The sequence below is a fragment of the Anabrus simplex genome, chromosome 2 (assembly GCF_040414725.1).
Source record: "Anabrus simplex isolate iqAnaSimp1 chromosome 2, ASM4041472v1, whole genome shotgun sequence".
NCBI lineage: Eukaryota > Metazoa > Arthropoda > Insecta > Orthoptera > Tettigoniidae > Anabrus > Anabrus simplex.
The window spans coordinates 885,310,701-885,335,422 of NC_090266.1; the positions used below are offsets into that span (position 1 = coordinate 885,310,701).

At 40.2% G+C, this 24,722-nt stretch overlaps 1 protein-coding gene across 2 annotated transcripts in view; it reads left to right on the top strand.

The window, feature by feature from the left end:
* LOC136863168 (3 beta-hydroxysteroid dehydrogenase/Delta 5-->4-isomerase type 2) overlaps positions 1 to 24,722 on the top strand; it is a 200,454-nt gene that overhangs the window by 162,225 nt on the left and 13,507 nt on the right. For both annotated transcript variants that reach the window (XM_067139521.2, XM_067139522.2), the window contains one exon: positions 7,100 to 7,258. In XM_067139521.2, coding sequence (XP_066995622.2) covers positions 7,100 to 7,258 — 159 coding nt within the window. The remainder of the gene's footprint in view (positions 1 to 7,099; positions 7,259 to 24,722) is intronic.

Consider the following 24,722-nt stretch of genomic DNA (forward strand, 5'->3'; position numbering starts at 1 on the left):
TCTCCAAATCAACTTAAACGTGTGCAAGCTAGATTGTTTCATTTTTCTAATAGAGTTAACGATCTGTTGTCTCTAAGGTTGAATGACATTCAAAGGAAGGAAGCTAGTGTTGTTCTCGAAAACCTTTCCAAATTGTCCGGTAAGGTTAGTCTCTTGTTAACTGGGGCAGTCCCTCCCAAAACCGACCAACCCGCTACGGTAAACGTAGTTAGCGAGGAAGACTCTCCTAAAGGAGAAGAAAATAGGAAATCAGTAGGAGTGCAACAAACCTCTTCTCCATTAGACCATGAGTCTGAACGCCGTACCTCTTTGAATAATGCACGTTCTGAATTAGCTTCTTCGCCACTTAGGCCTCTACCTACTATGTCACCAGGGTTCAGCAGTTTACCTCATCCATTAGCAATGTTGCTCAGGGGTATTTCTAAGTTTTCTGTTAAATCTACCAGTGACGTTATTTCATTCTTAAGGTTTTTAGTTGAATTTCAAGATCATGCCCTTGTTTTTTCTCTTTCTCCGTATCAAATTTTGCAGATCATTTATCCCTATTCCGTTGGGGTTCTATCAGACAAGATAGTTAGGGCAATTGCTGAACAGTCATCCTTAGAAGACTTCCATGCCCATGTGTTAGCTAATTTTATTCCGGCTAGGGCTAGATCATCACTAATTCAGAAGTACTATTACCGTGTACAACGTCTGGATGAAAACCTTGCCGACTTCATCCAAGATATTAAATTCTATACCAGGGTGTTTGCTCTTCACTTCCCTGAAGATCAGATTGTACAGGCCATTGTGGAAGGAATTTCACCGTCTTACAGGTCCTACTTGTGTTTTGCGTCGCGTCCGCAAACTTTTGCCGAGCTCGAAGCTATGGCTGTGTCAGCCGAAGGGGTTAGGTATGCAGACACATTACGTGTTGCGAGGGAGCCCCCTCCGTCTTCAGGTAACTTTCGGCCTCCGCCTCGCCGAACCGTCACCACTCGCAAATGTTATGCTTGTGGCTCAGTAGAACATCTTCGGAACAAGTGCCCCTTGATTAAATCCAATGGGACAAACAAGGGAGCAGGGTCATCCCAAGGCTGTTTTAGATGCGGCGCGTTCTCCCATATTGCAAAAAATTGCCCGAATTCGAATAGCACTCCCTCCTGCTCCACTTCGGGTGCAACTTCCACAACAATCATAAGTGACTAGTGGCTCCGGCTGAGCCGGCAGATTCATCTTTTCAAGGCTCAGGTTAAATCCGACGAAAATTCAGGGAAAAATCAGAACTGTTCTACATTCCCATTTGTATGTCCCAAAAAATGTCTTAGGATCGCGGTGGATACCCCCGCACCTGTTCCATTTCTCAAGATTGAATTGAATAATGAACCTGTAACTGCTCTTTTAGATTCTGGCAGCGTGTGTTCCATTATTTCGGCCGAGTGGTACTCCAAATTGAAAACTGTTTGTAAACTTCCTGATTTTTGGTCGACTTCGGTTCAATATGTTTCGGCTTCTGTATGTCAAAATTAGAATTGCTAAATTTACTTGGAAGGTTAAATTGTTGGTGGCTAAACACTTGTCTTGCCCCATTATTTTGGGAGCGGATTTCATGTCTTTTACTGGTCTAGTGCTCGACATTCAGAGCAAGTCGTGCACGTTCAAATTTGCTGCTAATTGTAAAATTCCCTTATTGAAATATAGCTCTGTGTCATGTTCATCGGTTTCGCCTACCCAGGATGAGATGTTGTTAGACCTTAGACATATACCTGAGGAGAAGGCTGACAGTATTCGTAAGTTGTGTCAGGCGTTTCCAGATGTTTTCTCCGAGGTTCTTGGTGTTACTGACCTTATCGAATACAAGATTGAGGTGACTGATTCGATTCCGGTCCGATTTCCACCTTATAGGCTGTCTCCACCCAAAATGAAGGCTTTGAAGGAAATCATAGATCAAATGTTGAAAGATGGTATTATTCGGCCCTCTAAGTCGGCGTATTCATCGCCTATTTTCCTTGTTCCGAAACCCCAAGGTGGCTTCAGGCCTGTGATTGATTACAGGGCTCTCAATCGCAAGGTGGTGTTACAATCTGTGCCCCTTCCAGACCTTCATTCTTGTTTCTCATGGTTTCGAAATGCTAAGTTCTTTACCATCTTAGATCTTAATCAGGCTTATAATCAGATACCTCTGGCTGAAGGATCTAAACATCTTACAGCGTTTGCCACGGATTGGAACTTGTATGAGTACAACTGCGTGCCTTTCGGGCTCCCCACGGGAGCAGCTGTGCTTACGAGATTGCTGGATAGGGTCTTCTCCGACATCAAATTCGAGTACCTATACCATTATCTTGATGATGTCGTCGTATTTTCTGAGACCTTTGAAGAACACCTTAATCATCTGAAAGAGGTCCTTAGTCGTCTTCGTAAGGCAGGGTTAACAGTTAAGCTGTCCAAAGTCGCTTTTGCTAAGCCTTCTATGTCATTTCTAGGGCACATTGTGTCGCCGGATGGTGTCGCTGTAGATCATTCTAGAACACAGGCCATCCGTGATTTCAAACCTCCCAAGGACATCAAAGGTATTGCTAGGTTCATTGGTATGGTGAATTTCTTCAGGAAATTTATTCCAAATTTCGCCAATAGAGCGGCGCCCTTGAACTTACTTAGTAGGAAAGCCGCTTTTGAAGATCTCAAATTAGCTCTGTGTAATGCCCCTGTTCTGTCCTTGCCTGATTTCTCGAAGAATTTCATCGTCCAAACCGACGCGTCGTCGTCGGCGGTGGCAGCAGTCCTTCTTCAAGAGACTGAACTAGGGAGGCGACCCATCGCCTATGCATCTAGGACATTATCGGCCCAAGAATCCAAGTATTCCATCTATGAACTTGAGGGTTTGGCTGTCTTGTTTGCTCTAGAAAAGTTCCGCCTCTATCTGGAACATGTCAAGTTCGACTTGGAGACTGATAACCAAGCCTTAAGCTGGGTCTTAGCTAGGCCGCGTTGTACTGGTCGTATAGCCCGCTGGGCCGTCAGAATTTCTGCCTTCCAATTTGATGACAGGCATATAAGAGCAACGGAAAATGTTGTGGCAGATGGTCTAACCCGTATGTTTGCCAATGATGTAGAGACACCTGAACAGGTTGATAGTTCATCACCTCCTGATCCATACCTCCTGAGGTTAATGCCATTCTAACTGATGCTCTCATGCTCTTTAGGGATATTGAAAAATATCAACGTGAAGATCCGACGCTGGCCCCTATCATGGAAACCCTTTCTTCGGGGGAACATGTAGTCCCTTATGTATTGAGGAATGGTGTTTTATGTTGCCCGTCGGGGCATGATAAGAAGATGAAAGTTGTGGTTCCAGCTGTTCTCGTACCTATGATCTTCAAGTATTACCATGAGAACCCACTAGGGGGGCATTTAGGCATCTTCAAAACCCGTGAAAAGATCCGTAAAATGTTCATTTGGAAGGGTATGGACGGAGAAATCTGTGAATTAGTAAACGCTTGTAAATCTTGTTGGCTTAGTAAACCCACCATGTCCACTAAGCAAGGGCTCTTGTCTTCCCACCAAGCGTCGCGCCCCATGGAACGACTCTATATCGACTACGTCGGACCCTTCCCCCAGTCAAAGGGGAATGCAAATAAATTCATCCTTGTGTGTGTAGATGGTTTTACAAGATTTTCTTGGTTATTTCCGACTAAGCTGGCTACCGCTCAGTCCACCATTTCTTGTTTAAATTCTATCTTTGCTTCTTTTGGTCCGTGCCAATATATTGTATCTGATAATGCTAAAGCCCTTACCTCTAATCTCTTTCGTAAATTCTGTTTTGATCTATCTATCTCACATGTAACAACTTCTGCTTACTATCCTCAACATCTCTGGCTGAACGGGTCAATCGTAATCTGAGGTCGGCGCTGATTGCCTATCATCACGACGATCATTCCAGGTGGGATACATCCCTTCGCTTTGAACTCGGCGGTTCACGATTCTCATAAATTCACCCCTGCTTCATTGGTGTTCAATTTTGTACCCAACACGCCGCTCTCTAACCTGTGGTCTCTTAGCGATATTCTACTTGAGGCAATAGATCCAGATAATATTAGAGATCTTTGGAAGAAGGCCAAGGCCAATCTTAAACTTTCTCATGAAAAGGTTAGGGAAAGATGATCGTGGACGGAGGCCCACCAACTTAAAAGTAGGAGACCAAGTTATGGTCAAGAGTTTTGTTTTGTTGATCAAGAAGTGTGGACGTTCTCTACCAGATGTATCTACTAAAAACTATGATTACGCACTCTGGTGCGAAGGAATGAACTTTCTTGAAGAAATTTTTTATTCAAAAGTTGTTGTCTTTACTAAATTTTGTTCTTTAATTTTTGGGTTGGCAATATTAATCCTTCCTTCCGCCAGTTTTGAACTTAGCCAATCCCAAATTTCTTTAATTAATTTTCAGCCAATCATGTATGTCTTCTTCGATATGGATATGTAGCTCTAAGCTATCCAATAAAATTGGGGGTGTGTCTTCTCATTCCTGAAAGGTCTCGAATTTTCCACGAGGGTATAAAAACTGCTGATTTTCTTGTTTCGGGGCCACTTCAGTAACATCTAACTTAGTGTGTGGATATGTAGCAGGGGGCGGGAAGCGCCTCTTTCTTCAAGCAGCTGCTCTTCAACAAGGTAATGGCCTGTTAACATATTCATTTCTTGCTAGCTCAGCAGTTTAACTCTCGGGGAGGGGTCAAAACCTTTAATATGTAACCTACCACCTTTAAATGTAAATTCCTCTTCTGTCTATGTAAGAACTACAAATCTCTTTCACTGTAAAGCGATGATAGAGAGTGCTTTACCCTCTCGAACTCCCCTTCATTTTGAAATTGAGGTGACCACGTTTTTATAACCGTTTCTTCTCTTCCTTAATGTTTTAAAGTTTTCTCATACGGGTACCTCCCTAGCTTGGGACTAGCCCCTGTGCAAGTGCTCCTTGCCATGATGGGGTTTTCTGCCCCTTTGTCCGACTTTGGTACCTTGGTAAAGTTGGGCTAATAGCTCGAGGATTGTGATTGTGGGGCTCGAAGCCCAGACCTTGTAATAATCCCCTAACACTTGTAATTTCTTTATATCTGATTTTGGCTTGTTGTTGACTTGTTAAGTTTTCAAATTCTATGTTACCATTGTTAAGTTTTGTAAATATAACCTTTGTTGAAATTTGAGTTCATCTTTCGAACTTGTAGTTAGACCCATTCTAGCCCGCACCTTCTTTCACCTCTGCTGTTCCACAGAAACCTCGGAATAATAATAATAATAATAATAATAATAATAATAATAATAATAATAATAATAATAATAATAATAATAAATACATTGTGCAGCAAGAGAAAGAGTATTGAAATTTCAAATATGCTTTGAACATCAATGTACGTCATTATAGCCTGCAAGGTGACGGGGGCAACGCATATTTGCGTCGGTACAGGTGATGATTTCCGTTTTAGGAGGGAACACAAACTTGGCAACCATCCTCTTTTTACATCAACCAGAAAGAAAATGGTAGTGGTCCGAAACTTCAAAGAATGAAGGTATCGGCTAAAGAAAGGGAAGGGCCACGAACGACGCAAAGATGAAAGACGCTCTAGGCCTCACAAACTTAATACCGTCGTTGTCGGAAGAGACAAGATTTGACCGAGGGTGGTCGTTTAAAACAGAAAGACAAAAATTAGGGTGGAGGTGGAGTGGAATTAATAAAATTCGGTTTAAAGACCTGCAAAATTTGCTCTCGGTGTACTCTCCTACCCGTCTACACAATGTTTTCCTCTTTTTGTAGTGAACCATAGCTTAGACTCTACCGGTGACATAGGTCACTTTGTGTACTACCTATATGAATCCATACATCGAATCTGCTTGGCACAATATACATTACTTTAATTACTTGTGGAAGAGAGAAGCATACATTGAAATATAAAATACAGTAGGTCTAAAAAAGGAAAATATTCAAACATTATTATTATTATTATTATTATTATTATTATTATTATTATTATTATTAGTTTAAGGAACTTAAAGTACCTCTCTTTCTGCGCAGTCTGTCACTACGAGTACGAACTTCCCCTTCCCTTCCTGTGGTACTCCTGTTGTACTCCTGTGGGTCCGTGCTCTGCTCATGGGACATCTGTGACCTGTCGCTCAGCTTCAGGTAGGCCCGTTGGCTAACTTTATCTTTCCCAAGCGAAAAATAGATTAGAGGGTCCACAGCCGGGATCGGACCTACCAAACTGGGCTTAGAAAGTCAGTGCTTCTATCGTCAAATGGCACATAACTTTTCCACAAGAAATGTGCACATATTCCCACATTGTGGCAATATTTCCTCAGAACCACCGTCAATTGGCTCGGTAGTGTCATGCTTTCTATCGTAGGGGTGTGATAGTCGGTTGATACCGTCACCGGTTTCTAATCAAGGGGTTTGCGATTCAAATCCCTGCCAATGAACGTGCTATTTAAAACATGAATCGTCACTTCCCTGTTGTGGAATATGGAGCTTCCGTAGCTATTATCACAGCATCAACAGTCACGTAGTTCAACAAGATTGCTTCGTTCCTGTTCTGTCTTGTGTTGTTCCCGTTGACGTAGATTCTCACCTACGATTCGAACATGCCTGTATTCTTTCAGCCTATATATTCTCCGGTTGTTGCAGAAGGACCTGTCACTACACTGAAGTACAAATCTCTCTTCATTTTTCTCACTCCTATTTTGGATTTTCTTAGATATGTCCCTGCTCTGTATTAACGATGCTAGTCCATCAAACCTCCTGACTTGAAGCAGGTTAGTAGTACTGCCGTCTGGTGGAACCTACAGTAGCCTATACCATGTCGACTATACATTTCGTTATACATGAAAAATTATTGATATTTTTACGAAATATATCCGAGAATTAATTGTATGCAGTATTGCGAAAGTCATGGAGACTTTCCGAGCAATGTAGTTGTTGATCGGCCTTATATTACAAAGTGATTTGATAGGTGTAGAAGTTTTATAAGTTTCGTGATCGTATGAAGAATTATTGAGCTGCTAGCTAGAGATATATTCACCAGAATTAGTAATATGACAATAACATATCACGGTTCACTTCTTATTCCAGGCACTGGACATCTACGTACGGTAGCACTACGTCCGACTCTCCTATATGGCGAACAAGATCCTCGCTTGATACCAGCTCTTATCCGCTTTGCGGAAGCTAACGCCGGCCGGCTCATAAAGTTTGCTGGAGCAGGCGGCAAGCAGCAGGTCACCTATGTAGGTAAGACTAGCTATCATTCATTATAATTCTGTATCATAACGCTTGGAAATTATTGCATTCATTCAAACGAATGTAGGGATGTCGTTACTAAAGCCGTATTTAGTAAAATCTCCTACAGTGGACCATGTGAACCACCCACTCTACTGAGGAGTATATATCTGAAGTACCCGGTTTGCACGGGCTGCGACAGGAATAATATCGGCTTATACGCTGAGCTTTATACAGGAATAATGAAGCAAGGTCCTCATCCACGCGTGTATAAATTGCAGTAAAATAATGTAAAATACATCTTAGTAATTCCGTTTTTGAACTCTCATATAAGGAACATAGTGCTGTTTACTTACTGACTGCGAGATATCTAAAGTATTGTTAAGACTGGTGTGATCTCCAACTGAGATCCAATGATGTGATCTTGAATATAAATATTTTTGGTTTACTGAGCGGAGTGAAAGATGTGTTATACTCACATGAACGAAGTCTATTCTTTGCGTTAAATGTCAAATTATATACGTAATTGTGATAGCGAAAATGTGTATTGACGGAAAAGCCAAATCGTACAGATGTTATGATTTTTGCACCTACGCCTGAGGCACTTTTGGTAGTGTTAACAGAGCAGTGATAGTGAATATAAAAATAAGTGAGATTCCACGGCTACTAGAAATAAGAACAAAGGTTTTAAACGTTGGCGCATTACTTCGAGATAGCGAGCCCATATACTAGGAGTGGAATGCACGCATACAAACAGTGCATGGATGTTTGGTTAGCTATCGTAAAATTGATAGAGAATCGTTTCCAATTAGTACTCACATTCCTTGTGCACACGAAATTAATTGTAAATTTTTGGCGATTGCTCGCCGACGAGAAGTAAGTTCCTTTTGGACAAAACTTGCATCTATTCTCCTTTTATTACCTCCGTTTCTGGACGTGAAAATGTTGGAATCGTCTCCATGTTAAACACAAATATTCATTGAAGATATACAATCAGCAGTGTAGATTTTGCTCATTGATGGCAGTTTTCTTTTCCTTTTGTGAATAAAACGTACGTCTTTTCTATTCATTTCTATGACTTACATTCGCAGATACTATCAAATCGTCTCTGAAGTTTACACACATTCACTATCTAATGAAGGCCATGCCCGCTACCTTTTCAGACCTAGCCATTTCCCATATTTACGTCACCAGTAGAAGGGTATTGTATGTTTTTACTGAGTCAGCATTTTTTCTGATACAGGCAAGGCCATTGACCCCTAGTCAATGACTTTACCATGACATCAAAACTTATTTACGCGGGAATGCCTCACGTAGGTGAGGTTATGACGACATTATGGTGCCTTAACTCTGCGAGCACGGATGCTAACCTAACCTCACTGGGTCAGGTTAGCGACCAATGTTTTCTTAGGAGGGTGGATAGGGTCTTCTTGTCCCTCGCTGGAGGCCACCTCTCGGCCCCTACCCAAATAGGGGAAGGGGTAGAGATTGCTCTCTCTCTCTCTCTCCCAGAGGGCCACCTCCCGGTCCTTTACCAAAAATTTTGCCGGCTTCATCGGCAGTAGGCAAGAAGCCAGGCATAACCACCTTCCGTGTGGGAAGTGGCGAAGGGCGCACCTCGTCGTCGTCGTGTTTTATTGGGTCGTCGTGGGGGTGGGGATGTGGGAGGTGGAGGGTAAATAGGTAGTGCGCATGCGCGAGGGAGATTACAGAGCACTCCGAGAGCTGGCGGAGGAAAGAAGAGGCGTTGGGGTACACTCTGACAGCGAATTTGTGAGTTACTTTAGAAATTACAAACGGTTCACACATGCACTCTGTTAGCCGCACTACTGCTAGGTAGCGCATGGAAGCAAGATGGCTGACACGCGACTATCTACGCTCCAATATTTAAACTTTGTATGTGAGTGTTTAGAACTCACACGGTCTGTTGCTATGTTATTCCGTTCATAAATTTAAAATCTAGACGTCTTTTGTAATGAATAGGAAAGTTTAGAACAGTCCTCATACAATCTGTTCTATAGTGAACAGAAAAGAACATTATACATGTGGGGCGGACTGGTGCGCGGAATGCAGTGTGGAGGGGAATGGATGGCATGCAGAGCACTCTGATGGGTGCCTGTAGGAACATACTCTACTAAAAGTAAAATGCAGGGTTGAGCCAACACCTCCTAGATAATAAGGCCTCACAACAGCGCTGTTACGTCACGCTACGGAGGCGATCGCAATCCAAAGAAACGCAAAGCATGGTCACACACAAACATGATTTTAATACTTTTAGCTTGTGGAATAACTTATTTACCAACAAATAAAGTTTAAATTTTAAAGGACATTGAATTATATTGCCGTTATTACCGCATCTTAGAGACTCTGTCATTAAAGAAAAACAACACACTGTTTTAAATCACGGCAGCATTTACAATGTTAACTTACTCCAGGTTGACTTGCTAACACACAGAACTGAAATTCACAAATATATTTCAATCGAAATAGGCACTGAATAGACAGTAAATGATTACAAAATAAAAAGAGAACGCATAAAATTAGTTTAGGCCTAACATGTAGACTGTACAACAAAAATATGATACACTAACTTCACATTTATTTACAAACTTTCATTTTGCGAAAATTTAGAAAGACACTGTGTTAATAATATTAAGGAAGAGGAGCATAACATTCACCTGGTCTGTAGGTAGGCCTAGGTCCAAATTATAACACATTGGCATTAAAGTTAATAAGATATACATCACCATATATCAGGCATGCTAGTAATGCAAAACGACTTCGATACTTTTGCCTATTACATGAGTACTGTACATACCTATTTTCCAAAAATTACAGACTTTCTTGAATTTAATGTTTTATGGATTCATTAGTTTTGTTCCTGCAGTAGTTATTTATTAGAATAGTTGTACACTTCCAAATAATGTTGTAATACAAATATTCTGAAGTGTGCTCCCTACATTCATTCCTGTCGTCTATACATTCATCAGCTGAGAGAACAATTTGCAGGGTCACATCACTTACATACTTCTTATGGTTATTTAAGCTAATAAATTTTCTCTCACTTTCTGGCCTCAACATCTTTTTTATGATGACATATGTGTATGTAACTAAGTGTACAGCTGTTTCTGCAGGATATTTCAAATTGCCCCTATTGAGGCTGTCAATAACATTATGATGACCATTTCTAACAGTAACATCTTTCATAACTAAGAAATCTGCACAGTAATTACAATTTAATTTCTTGAGAAGAGAATGATAACAATAACATGTCATGTATGTTAAAACACTTGGAACACCAGATGTGCTGTCAAGATCTGAGTCTGTTACATTGAGCTCGCCTGTAAATGTTTGAAATGAGGAAACTGCACAATGATCATGATCTAACAGTATATCTTCATCAACAATATCATTTACAACAACTTTCCTACCATTAGAAATGGGCAGTTCAATTGAATTCAAGATTCTTATCTTTTCAATTTCAAACACCTGTCTAACAGAAACATGGTATTCACCAAATCGTGCCTCTAATGCATCTGTCTGAAACTTTCCAGGAAGAAAATATGACCATTTCAGTACTTCAGAACAAAACTCTGTTAGCTATATAAGGCAGTGAGTTGTTTGAGTAAGAGCCCTATGCATTTGACTAGACAATTTGCCACATTTCAGACCTAGATTATCCCAGTGATCTAACCACTGAACAAACTTCATTAAAAAACCCTTCCGTTCATCATCACGTTTTTTGGTGAGAGGCTGTTGAAATTTATCATTAAGTCTTACACCTTTGAAAGGGGTCTTTACATTAACAATATGCCACCAGGTAGTAGTTACTTTTACAAATTCAGCTGTGCCCTCATATGATGTTAAATCGTGCTTTTCTCCTACAACTAGTAAAGCATTTACTATATGGTCATTAAACAACTGACACATATATTTCACATTTTGTCTTTCAAAACTTGAAGGCCATAGAGCTTTGACAGTCAAACCATACCCGTGCTTTACAAGGTCATTCCCTTCAGCCTCAAACAAGTCCCTTATAGCTTTGAAAGATGCAACTTTAGAAAAATCATCAGAGTCAGGATACACAAATTCCAAACCATTAGTTTTCTGGGTGAGCCAATTATTTCTGATGCATTTAAATAAATGAACAGTGTCAATGAGATAAAAAAAGAGACTTGTTAGGATTTCCAGGATAACAATACTCAGTTTTAAGTTGAGGTGGATTTGAAAATTTTGACATTGCTTTGGTGTTGAGAGCATTATTATCAGTCACAACAGCCAGAACATTAAATCCCATAGATTCCAAACCAACAATAACCTTTGACATGATACTGTGTACATCATCACCTGTTAACTTGGACACAGGGAGAATATGAACTACCGGTACTTGCTTCTTTGATGATAAAATGCTCTGGATCGTAAATACATGTGCTGATGTAGCAACATTGGTAGTGTTAGCACATGAGCCTACAATGTTCCCTCCCTTGAAGTCCATGTATATTTTAATGTGAATTTCATCTACCATCAGTGTTACAAATTTGTCATTCTGTTGAAAACCTTGAACTTTCTTTTTTATATATTCCAGAAAATATGTAGGGTTCTGTTCTAATACTGGGCTACCATTCAGACTGGAACATACTCTTTTCAAAGTATTAACATGTGGCAAAATTAAATTACTTCTATGTCTCATAAATTTGTAAGCATGAGGAGAAATCAGTTGGAAGATTGAACAAATCACAAGAAAATCATTATCATACTTCCTTTTGTGTTTAGGAACTAAGGAAAGTTTTAACTGTGATTTTATTAAATTAAGCATGGGGTCGTATTCCTCAGTGATCAATTCACCCACTAGGCCTAGAATTAACTTATTCTTTGTATCTTTCTGCACACTGTTACACTCATTCCCTGTAATGTAGCTATGGAATTTTGTAACTAAAGGATGTACTTCATTTGTGTTGGTAATTTTGTCTACATTAGAAAATTTACACTGCAATAAAACCCCTTTAGAATACACTTTTGAGGTCATGTCCTCTTCAATTATTATATATGCTATGCAATGTGGTTGCTTTAATGTATCCATGTACAGAAAAATTACTTACATTTCCTTCACAACAATACACCAACCATCAGGTAACATCAACATGTTTATTTTACTGTTCAGTTATGTTAGATTGTGGACTGAAATTCTGTCTGTGTATGCGGCATGACTGTTGATACTATCTTCAATTGCTCTGTTTATTGATTCCCTCTCTATTCTACTTCTCCTTTTGTCCGGTTCTTCTCTTGAACTGGCAGAATGTGAAGATAAATATGATGGACAGTTGGGAAAGATACAGGGGACTGCATTCTCTGACAGTCTTGGAGTTGGAAGAGGAGCAGTTAAAGTTTTTCCTGTCTTTGAATCGGTAGCAGTTACTTCCCACGAAAACATCACTGGCTTTGAAATGTCTGTGGCATACCTATAAAATAAGATACTACTGTGAGCCAACTTCATGCATTTACAGAGTGAATAGGCCTACATATGTAGGCATGTAGTTTAATGTGTATAATAAATATAATTCGGGTAATAATAATAATGTATCCCTCGATTGTAAGCTAGCATAACCTCATATATTACGAGGGTAAACATACCTACATATCACCAGTTGCTGCGTGTAGTTTAATCCCTAATAGGCCTATGCGCATTATGATTATGTGAGAATGTAAAAGTAACAGTTACTCACCACCGAGTAATTAGTAACTCTGTAATCTTGTATTGGAATTGCACGTAACCATCTCTGCTGCATAACCTCATCTTTCGGGAACTTAAACACATGGACCTGGTTATCATTATCGTAATTTCCCTTGCAGTTGGGCACACAACACTTTAGCACCATTGTATACAACGATTCGCAACTGGTACAATTAAAACAATTAAAAAACTTCTACATAATTGCACCGACACATGGCCACACTCATTGCTTTCGTAACACTGAGAAGTGAGAAGGTTCAAGCTTGCCTCCCGGTAGTGACGTCACGGTAGACATGCGGAACAGTTGTGAGGCCTTATTATCCAGGAGGTGTTGGTTGAGCATACTGTTGATGTAAGCAAGATTGCAGCACATCCGGTAATATTGAATGCATGCATTGAATGTATACAACCTATATTTGTGTTTAGAAAACACACACACACATTGTTTGTTATGATCTTATCGTCTTTGTAAATTTCACGGGCTGTTCCAAGAGATGGTAAAGAGTCTCTGTGTAAGGTTAGGTTAGCGTTTTCAGGGGTGGGTTAGGTTACTACACGTGTTAACCTCACTTACAGAACACTTCACTAGTTTGACTCCTCTAAGAGGATTCTGTAAAGAACGTGTGTGAGGTTAGGTTAGCGTTTCCCGTAACAAGGTCAGGTGATCATGTCATAATAGCGTCCTAACCTCAACTTCAAATCACCTAACAGAATGGGCTCTTCCAAGGAGAGACGTAAAAGAGCATGTGTGAGATGAGGTTAGGTTAGAGTTCGTGCGTAGTCACCTAACTGTTTCGGCTCGTCCAAACTAACTGACTTGGCTTACTTGCAGGTCACCTAACCAATTCGGCTCCTTCAAAGGGGCACTTCCGATTCGGCTCTTCTAAAGAGGCTTGTGACTTGGCCGATTTGAACCCCTTCTAGTAGCAGAATTAGGTGAAGCCTTCAAGAATTAGATCTTTAAACTCATGCACAATGAGCACAGGCTACGTTTTTCTTTTTTAACACTGATAAGTCTGATATACTTACGTATTATACTTACGTCATTGATAAGTATTGGAACTGGAACATGATATTCAAACGTACGTATGAAATAATATTTTCCATACTATTCACGGTAAAACACACACAATATAAGATAAATGATTGGAAATTTTATTTTCAGTGGAGTCGGAACTTTGTCCCGCAAGAGTTCTTTTACATGCTGCGTGGATGCAATGATACGCAGGCTAGCTAGATGATACATTTTCAGAAACTCTGCAACTCTAGCAGCTAAGACTACAATTACATGCATTGAAGTATGCCAGACTCAGCTAGACACGGCTATATTTTCTTCCAGCTTGCTGAGGAACAATTTTTTTTTAAAGCTAAATATATATATTTTAAAAACAAAGTTTGTATTCTTAGGGTAGCAAATGTTCCTTTCTATACTATTTACGGTAAAAGGAAACACAATATAAGATAAATTATTAGAAATAGCATTTTCGTTAACACTGACAAGTCTGATATACTTACGTATTATACTTACGTCATTGATAAGTATTGGAACTGGAACATGATCTTCAAACGTACGTATGAAATAATATTTTCCATACTATTTACGGTAAAACACACACAATATAAGATACATGATTGGAAATTTTATTTTCAGTGGAGTCGGAATTTTGTCCCGCAAGGGATCTTTTACGTGCTGCGTGGATGCATTGATACGCAAGTTAGCTAGATATGACTAAGCTATTTAAAACAGTTGTTTCAAAACTGTGTACAAACACACACGCACACACATGTATAGGGAGACTATGTGATTTAACATCAAACCGATCACTAGATATGGTGTAAATACATTTACAGATGCCTGCATTTCAGCAGGCATACTGCACTCATATGTAATATCAACTTCTGGCTCAGTGAGGCAAGCAACGGAAAATTGTATTACTCCTTCCTGATTACACTTTATAAATGACCGAGGAAAAGTTACTTTCTAGGTTAAGAGTAAAATCCACAAAACAAACGCAATACATTACGTAGTCTAGCTCAATGATGAAAACGACGGGAAACTACTTCACTCCTCATTTCCTAGTACGCTTCTTCAGTGATGTCTAGGTCATCTATAAAAGATTAATAGTAGAGCTGTTTACAATTCAACACATAAGAAAAGGAATCTGGGGTCCTTGCGCACTTTTAAATTCAAAGCGAAACACGCACTCCCTACCGAGTTAAGTCTAAAATCGTACACAAGACACTAAATACGGAATTGAACGGCACATCGTTAAAGAAATGCTGAGTGCACAAATTGTGTACGTGTTACACATACAGCTACACAGTAAGTTACTTACTTTCAAATTAACGTAATATACATAAAACAAGTAAAAGGGATGTTTATTCATGATTTTAGAAAATCATTGCATGTGTATGTACTGCCTTTGAGCCGCTTACACCTTATCAGTGACGTTTTTAGAGGGAATTGCACACTCATATGTAATACTAACTTCTGCTACAGTGAAGAAAGCAACGGGAAAATACATCACTCCTTTTTTCTCTAGTACATTCGTGCATCTTATATGTAATAGCAAGTTCTGTCTCAGTGAGGAAAGCAACAGAAAACTACATTACGAATTTTCCTAGTACGCCTTTTCAGTGATTATTTTAGTGGGCTTAGCGCGCTTATATGTAATAGCAACTTCTGACTCAGTGAGGCAAGCAAAGGGAAACTACATTACTCCTTCCTGAGCACACTTTATAAATGCGTAACAATACATTCTATGTGAAGAATAAAATCCACAAAGCAAACACAGCACATTCCTTAAGCGGCTCGGTGAGGAAAGCAACGGGAAACTTCTTCTCTCCTTATTTCCCTAGTACGCTTCTTCAGTGATGTCTATGTCCTCTATAACAGATTAAGAGTAGAGCTGTTTACGATTCAACGCATAAAAAACGAATCTGGGGTTCTTGCGCTATTTTAAATTCTAAGTGAAACACGCACACCCTACCGAGTAAGCCAAAGATCGAACTCCAAGACACTAAATTCGGAATTGTACGTCACATCGCTAAAAAATAATTGAACGCACAAATTGTGCTACACTGTACTTACCTTGAATATAACAAAATATTCGCAAAACAAGTAAAAATGTTTATTACTTAAGATTGTCTTTTAAAAATTATCGAGCCGCTTAAGGAATAAATATGCACCTGAACATGCTGTTTGTACAGTAGTAGAAGGGGAAGCGGATGTATCTGATTACTGCAACTTTGGGAGCTGCAAACATACTCCATGCATTTCCTTTGCGCCACCTTGATTCAATCTACGGAAGCTTGCTATACTGAATGTTGAGAGACGATACAGATCCTAAATACTTCAAATATGAAAAACTGGCTTGAACTCAAGAGGCAATAAGTTCGAATCCCCCGTTGTCAAGAGCCATGAATATAGTTTAAGACGAAGAATATGCTGAGGGCTGTAGTTCAGTTATGTCAACGACCTGCATGCAGTAGATAGTAGGTTCGATCCCCACTGTCAGCAGCACTGAAAACGGCTTCCTGTGGTTTCTTATTTTTACACTAGGAAATGCTGGGGCTGTACCTTTTGCATGTCAGTAGATTTACTGGCACAAGTCTGACTTACTTCTGCATTTTCAAATAGGCCTACTATTGAAATAAGCTCTAAAGGTGTTCTATGGTTTTGTAGCTATTAGCTTGCATTTAGGAGATAGTGAGTATATATTTCTATTGTCAGCAACATAGTTTTACACCGAGCAAATTCGGGGGTCTCTTTTTGAATAAAGACTAAGGACTGCATGCAGGAGGTAGTGGGTTTGAACTCCTACTGTCGGCATTCAGTAGTTTTCTAAACTCAGGTTTTTCTGTCATCTTTCATTCTACTCTACAGTATGATTTTATTTTATCTGTCAATCAATAATCATTGCCGTAGAAGAGCATAACAGGCTTCGAGAGCTGGCACATATCCTATCTTTTCTGTTAGATGGGACTTCATTCTATTTCTAACCTGGTTGAGCGACTACAAACAGGCTGTGGATTTTTGTTTTCACTTCTAACATATATATAAGATATTCTGAGTTTATTGAGCAATAATAATACTACTACTAATAATAAGTAATAATAATAATGTTATAGACTTTACGTCCCCCTATCTACATTTGACGGTTTTCGGAGACGCCGAGGTGCTGGAATTTAATTCCGCAGTAGTTCTACCGGCACAAGGCTGGTATGTTTGACCACATTCACATACCACCGGACTGAGCCGGGATCGAACCTGCCATGTTGGGGTCAGAAGACCTGCCGGGGCCTGAACCGTCTGAGTAGTAATAAGTGGATAGTTCTGCGGCCACCTCCACCTTCGGCCCTCTGCGAGAGACTTCCACCTCATGGAATGTGATGACAAAGAGTGCATGTTTAATCTCGTGAAACACTTGAAAAATAGGTCGGGTGGCTAAGAGCGCGCTCTTAACCTCACATGAGCTTACGCTGGCTACGTGTCTAGGCTTAACCTTACAGACCCCAGGTTCGACCCCGGGCTTAATGGCATTAACTTTACGGACCTAATTTCGATGCCAAGGCTAACCGCATAACGGTGCAGGCTTAAACTTACATGATGTTAACGGCTAGGAGTGTAGACTTAGCCTCATGCTGATCAGGCGTTAACCTGAACGGTTGCCCTTACCTACATCCTGGCTAAAAGTGCAGGTTGAACTTTACACCGACGATGCGTAAACCTAACCGGTTGATCTTCCCTACTCCAACTCGGACATGACTTTACACCGTAGGTAATTGTGGAAGCTTAACCTCACGATGAACAGGCATTAACCTAACCGGCAGCCCTTCCCTACACTAGCTTAATGGCTACACTTTGAACTAATAGGACTAGGGAGATGGTTTGTAAGACTTAATAGATATGCTTTATTCATAGGGGGCGTAATGTTGAAAGATACCCTTAGGGGCCCTGGGCTGAACTCGGAACAAGATGGCGGCACGGAAATAGGGAGGAGGTGTTAGGCTTAATACATATGCTTTATTTATAGGGGTGTAACACTGGGAAGCATCTTTGGGGCTCGAACCTGGGCGACTGCGGAGTTATTCCTCCTCCTCCGCTTCGTAGACTTAGACTTCCTCCTTTTCATCCTCCTGTTCCTCCACGTAGACTTAGTAGCGTATAACTACCTCCTCCTCCTGAGTGCAAGCTCAACCTAACAGGCACGGATTCAATTCCAAGCGAAACGTCGTAATATCTTTGAAGCTCGAAGCTAAGCGACTGCAGAAATATTCCTCCTCCTCTGGAAGGCGACGTCAAGGGCTTGGAGCTGAACTTGGAACAATATGGTGGCTACACACATTGTACTAATGGGACTAGGGAGTTGATCTTGACGATGCTGCTGTACGCATGCATTTAAGTGATAGTAGGTTCGAATCCTACCGACGGAAGCTACATATCTTAACTACAGTAGTACGAGCTTTCCCTGCATAATGAAATACTAGGGAAATAAAGGGCTAAGTAGTTTCCCGTTGTCTTCTTCGCAGAGAGTAAGGAAGTTTCTTGTTGCTGTTTTAATAGGCTAGACGATTCCTGTTGCTTTCCTTACGGAGCAAGAATACATAATTCGGTGCGTTTGCTTTGTGGATTTTATTCTTAACATAGAAAGTAACATTTTACTCATCTATAAAGTATGTTCAGGAAGAAGTAATGTAGTTTCCCGTTGCTCGTCTCTTTGAGCCAGAAGTTGCTGTCACGCACGAGTGTGGTATACATACTAAATTGCTTGCATCTGTAAATGTATTTACATCGTACATAGTGATCGGTTTGATGTTAAATCCGATAGTTCCCCCTGTGTGAGTGTGTGTTCAGTTTTTAAACAGCTGTTATAAATGGCCTTGGCATCATTGAAGATGCGTACAGGGAAAATAAGGTGTGAGATAGTTTCCCGTTGCTTTCCTCATCACTGAGGAGATGTACTCGGGAAATAAGGACTGAGGTAAATTCCCGGTGCTATTCTCACTGAGTCAGAAGTTGCTATTACATATAAACGTGCTAAGTCTACTAAAATCATCACTGAAATTCGTTCCAGGATAATTAGTAATGCAGTTTTCTGTGTTTTTTCACTGAGATATAAGTTGCTATTACATATAAGATGCATGCAATTCCACACCGTCTGTCCACTGACACCTCGGAATATACCAGTTAGACGAGCAGCTCGTCTCCTTTCTCCCAGGTCTTCCCAGTCCAAACATGCAACATTTATGTAACGCTACTCTTTTGCCAGAATTGACCGAGAACAAATCGAGCTGCTTTTCTTTGGATTTTATCCAGTTATTGAATCAAGTAATCCTAGTGAGGGTTCCATACATGGAACCGTACTCTAGATGGGGTCATACCAGATACTTATATGCCCTCTCCTTTACACCCATACTATAACCCCTAAATACCCTCATAACCAAGCGCAGAGATCTGTACTCTTTATTTACAATCATATTTATGTGATTACCACAACGAAGTCTTTCATATATATTAACACCTAAGTAGTTACAATGATCCCCAAAAGGAACTTTCACCCCATCAACGCAGTAATAAAAACTGAGAGGACTTTTCCTATTTGTGAAACACACATCCTAACTTGTAACACTCGTTAATCATCATGCCATTGCCTACTGTCCATATCACAACATTATGGAGGTCATTTTGCAGTTTCTCACAATCTTGTAACTTATTTATTACCCTGTACAGAATAACATCATCTGCAATCAGCCTAATCTCTGATTCCACTTCTTTACACATATCATTGGTATATACAAGAAAATATAAAGGTCCAATAATATTGCCTTGAGGAATTCCTCTCTCAGTTATTACAGGGTCAGATTAAGATTCGCATACTCTAATTCTCTGAGTTCTCTTTTCTGCAAATATAGCAACAGATCAAGTCACTCTTTTGTATAGTCCGATTGCATTCATTTTTACAGTAGTCTCCCATGACCTACCGATGATCTATAAATCGCGATACAATCCATTTGACCACCTGAACCCACGATATCTGCTATATATTGCTGGAATCCTGCAAGTTGAGCTTCAGTGGATAAGCTTTCCTAAACCCAAACTGCCTTCTATCAACCAGTTATTAATTTCGCAAACATGTCTAATATCATCACAAACAATGCTTTCCAAAAACTTACATGCAATGCCTGTCAAACTGAGTGGCCTGCAATTTTCAGCTTAATGTCTATCACCCTTTCCTTTATACACAGGGGCTACTACAGCAACTCTCCATTCATTTGGTATAGCTCCTTCACGCAGACAATAATCAAATAAGTACTTCACATATGGTACTATATCCCAACCCATTGTCTTTAGTGTATACCCCGAAATCTTATCAATTCCAGCTGCTTTCCTAGTATTCAACTTTTGTATCTTACTGTGAATGTCATTGTTATCATTGGTAAATTTTAACACTTCTTTAGTATTAGTCACCTCCTCTATATGGACATTGTCCTTCTAACAAACAATATTTACATATTGCTGACTGAATACTTCTGCCTTTTGAAGATTCTCGCATAAACTCTCCCCTTGTTCATTAATGATTCCTGGAATATCTTTCTTGGAAAATTATTCTGCCCTAAAGTACCTATACACCCCCTCCATTTTTCACTAAAATTTATATGACTGCCAATTATGTTTTACATCATGTTTTCCTTAGCTGACTTCTTTGCTAGATTCAATTTCCTTGTAAGTTCCTTCAGTTTCAAAGCTATGAAGTTGCCTATTATTTTTAGAGATGAGTCTTACACCTAGAATTTCATGTTCGTCATCTTTAACTTCTTCGTAGCTTACAAATTCTTCCTTCACCAGAATGAATATTCCACCTCCTACCATTGCTATCCTATCTCAACAATACACACTCCATTTCCGTGATAATATCTCTGCATCTATTGTATCATTTCTCAGCTATGATTCAACTCCTATTACAATATCTGGTAAGTATATATCTATTAAATTACTTAATTCTATTCCTTTCTTTACAATACTTCCCCAGTTCAGCAATAACATTATTATGTCATCACTACTTGACTTCCAGATCACTGTACCATTATCACCGCTCCGTAGACCACCCCGTTTAGTACCTCCCTATAACCCTTCTAAACAAATTTCCTAACTTATATGTACCGCTGTGGTTTAAGTGGAAGCCATCTGAGCGCAGATCCCTATCTCCTACCCACCTATTAGGATCTAGAAATCTCACTCCCAGTTTCCCACATCCCCATTTTATACTTTAATTTAAATCCCCTATCACCTTCCAGTCAGTATCCCTAATGCACAGTATTCCACTGATAACAATGTCCGCTTCCTTATACTTCACCCGTGCTGTATTTGCCAGATCCCACCCGTCCCCAACTATACCTGCTTGCCTTGCGTTGTTGATACCAATAAGAAACTGTAACACCTTCTCGTTTCCCTCCTTCTTCTCTTCTACATTCCTCAGCATCTGCCTGAACCTAATTTCTGGATAACTCTCTTCCCTGTTTCTGTTTCTTCCACACACTTCCCCACATGTCGACAAAGGAATCCCCCATGACCAGAGCCTCAACCCTACCCACCTCATTTGATCCCGTCCTATCCTGGTCAGCCCTATCTTTGCTCACTGCTGAAGAAGCTACAGCCTCCTCCCTTTTCTCCCTCCCATGACCCTATTCCACCTGTCTTTTCCTATCCTCTGTTCTACATTTCTCTTTTCTCATACTTCCACACTTCTCAGCAACAGTTCCCTGTTCCTCATTTTCCCTCTGTTGTACTACCTGCAGTGACTCGTACTGATTTCTCACAGACACCGTTCCTGAATTCTGATCCTGAAAAGGGCACTTAGCCTGCATTCTCCTTCCCCTTAAACATTAGACCATCTGTGATCTACAATTCCCCCTTTCCTTCCCATCCCTATTTTACACCTACTGTATCCTGTACATTGTTTGAGTGAGGCCTAATTTCCTTCCTGTCCTCTGAGATAATTCTAATTATCTCCCTCAAACTCACCAACTCCTCCTTCATACTCCTTAATACATGTTCACATCCACTGTTCCTACACTTTCACCCCTGAGCCAATCTTTCTGGAAAAAATGAAGAGGAAAATTAAAATAACTTGTTCTTTGCAAAATAAAAATGAAAGGAAAGAAATATTGCCTAGGATAGTACACAGAGGTCACACGACAATAAGGTAATTAATTTAGGCTACTACAACACTACAGCACTACTTTGTTGTACTAAATTTTTTCCTACAACACTCTGACAGGATGAAAACTGCTGTTAATTACTGAAAACCGGAAGGAAATACACAAGAATTACACAATTCGAAAATGCAGTTAATTCATCCTCCTCATATAGTTAGTAGCGTGTGACTACCTCAGTTGTAATCGTGCAAGCGAAGAGGAAGGTTGTTGAGTGTGTGAGTGCTGACATGGGGATTTCAATAGAATTGTACCGGGCGACGATAGGTCGTTGGCACGGTAGAGGCAGGAATACGAGGCGCAATATGAGTGGCAGAACCAGACAGCAGGTGAGTTTGGTTTCAATTTTGATGGCTGCATCAGTTATGGCAGTGTTGTTGGTTATTGGAGGGGTCGAGATGAACCCTGGACCTGATCATGAGAATATGGTTGGTTGGGAAGACATGGAGAAGATAAAGGAATTTAGTAAGGCCCAAACTGAACAAATGAGAGAGCTATTACGAGAGCAATCTAGCGATCTACGAGAAATGGTGAAAGAGGAGATAGGAAAAGTGACGGAAAGGGCGGTCCAAAATAATAAAGAAATATCAAGTTTGAGGGATAAGGTGAGGAGAATGGAGGAAGAGATAAAAGAGTTGAGATGACAGGAGAAAAAAGACAAGAGGAAACCCGAAAGAAAAATATTTTTATATATGGGCTACCAGAGAACACTAAAGAAGACCTGCTATTCAAAGTGCTGGAGCTAATTAACGAGAAGATGAAGATTAGCTGCAGAGAGGCCGATATAGAAGAACTACAGAGAATGGGGAAAACAAAAGGCAAGAGACCAGTGAGAGTGAGATTTGTATCAAACCTACTAGTGAGAAAGATTTTGCATAGTACAAGCCGGTTGAAAGGTGAGAACATATGGGTCAAACAGGAGATGGAAAAAGAAGCCCTCAGGAACCAGAAAATGCTACAGTTTCACCTAGGCAAAGCTAGACGTGAAGGATTAAGGGCCTACATAAGGCGCAACAAATTAGTGGTGGTAGACAGTAACTGGACGAGGACTTGGGGAGTTGAGCATTTACAGAATATGTACAATACAACGAGTACATTGGTCGAGGAGGAAGGTGAACGTACGAGGCAGCTGAGAACAGCAGAATGCGGAGCAGCAAGGGACAACCAGCCAGCGAAGCAACAAGGACAGAGAGAGGAAGTAACAGATGCTGAGACAACGATTAGTGAAGGCAGTCCAGGCGACCTTCAGAGGCAGCTGAGTGCAGACTCTTTGAAAGAAGCAACACAGAAACGCAGACGTGTGAGTATCAAGGACTTCTTGCTCAGAAAAGGTAATGCAAATGAGGGTAGCCTTGATAGAGAAGGTGTTAACACTATAGATGAGAACACTGAAGATCTAGGTGTAACAAGGATTACGAGGTCCAAGAAGATCAGCCAGAGTGAGGGACAAGGGAGAAAGACATAACTAGAGATAAGAGTAGGGTGTATCAATATTGAAGGCCTTAGGAGTAAGTTACAGAATGAAGCTTTTAAAGAGTTATTACATAGCTTGCATATTCTCGCATGTGTGGAAACCTGGATTCCACCGAAAACTATTATAGAAATAGGAGAGTTTACAGTCTATTATAAGTCAAAAGAGAGACGAACCGAAAGGGGCAGATACCCGGGTGGGATAATGGTGATGGTTAGGGAGGATTTGCAAGCTAGATTAATTCAGATAGAATCAGAAATGGAGGAAATGATGTGGGTCCGAATAAAGATGTATGATGAAAATGAGTCAGACTTATGTATTGGTTTTGTCTACAACCCTCCTGAAACCTCGCCATTTGAGAAAAGGTTTTCTTTGATGAGTTGGCATTAGAAATCAATAGAGTACAAAATATTTTTGAGGATACAGGCATTCTAATAATGGGGGATTTCAATGCGAGGGTTGCAGACCAGAAACCGGTATATGACAAGGAGACAGAAGCTGTTTATGTAAAAAAGAGAGTGAGCCAGGATAAGGGTTATAATAGAAACGGAGAAAAGTTGCTAGAGCTATGTGGTACGATAGAACTATATATTTTGAATGGATGGTGGCATGGCGACGAATCAGGGAACCTGACATACATTATGGAAACAGGGGGCAGTAGCATAGACTTGGCGTTATGCTCCAGGAATGCGTTGCCTGTGATTAAAAGTATGGAGGTCAAGGAATGGGGGCGAGTCTCATCATCTTCCAATTGTTGTCAGAATAAAAGTTAGAGAGGGTAAGACACCAACAAGCAATATGATAAAATACAAAGAAAAGATAGTCACTAAATATAGGTGGAGAGAGGAGCTAAAAACGAGTTTATGAATTATTATGATGGAGAAATGGGACAGATAGTGAAAGCTGGAATAGATTCAATGATCGAGAGTAACCAAACGAGTACAGCAGTTAAAATAATTGAAAATTCTGTAAAGATGGCAGGGGAGAAGATGAGGATAAAGGAGGGGCAGAATATAATAGGAAAAGGCTGGTACAATGACGAATGCAGGCACAAAAAG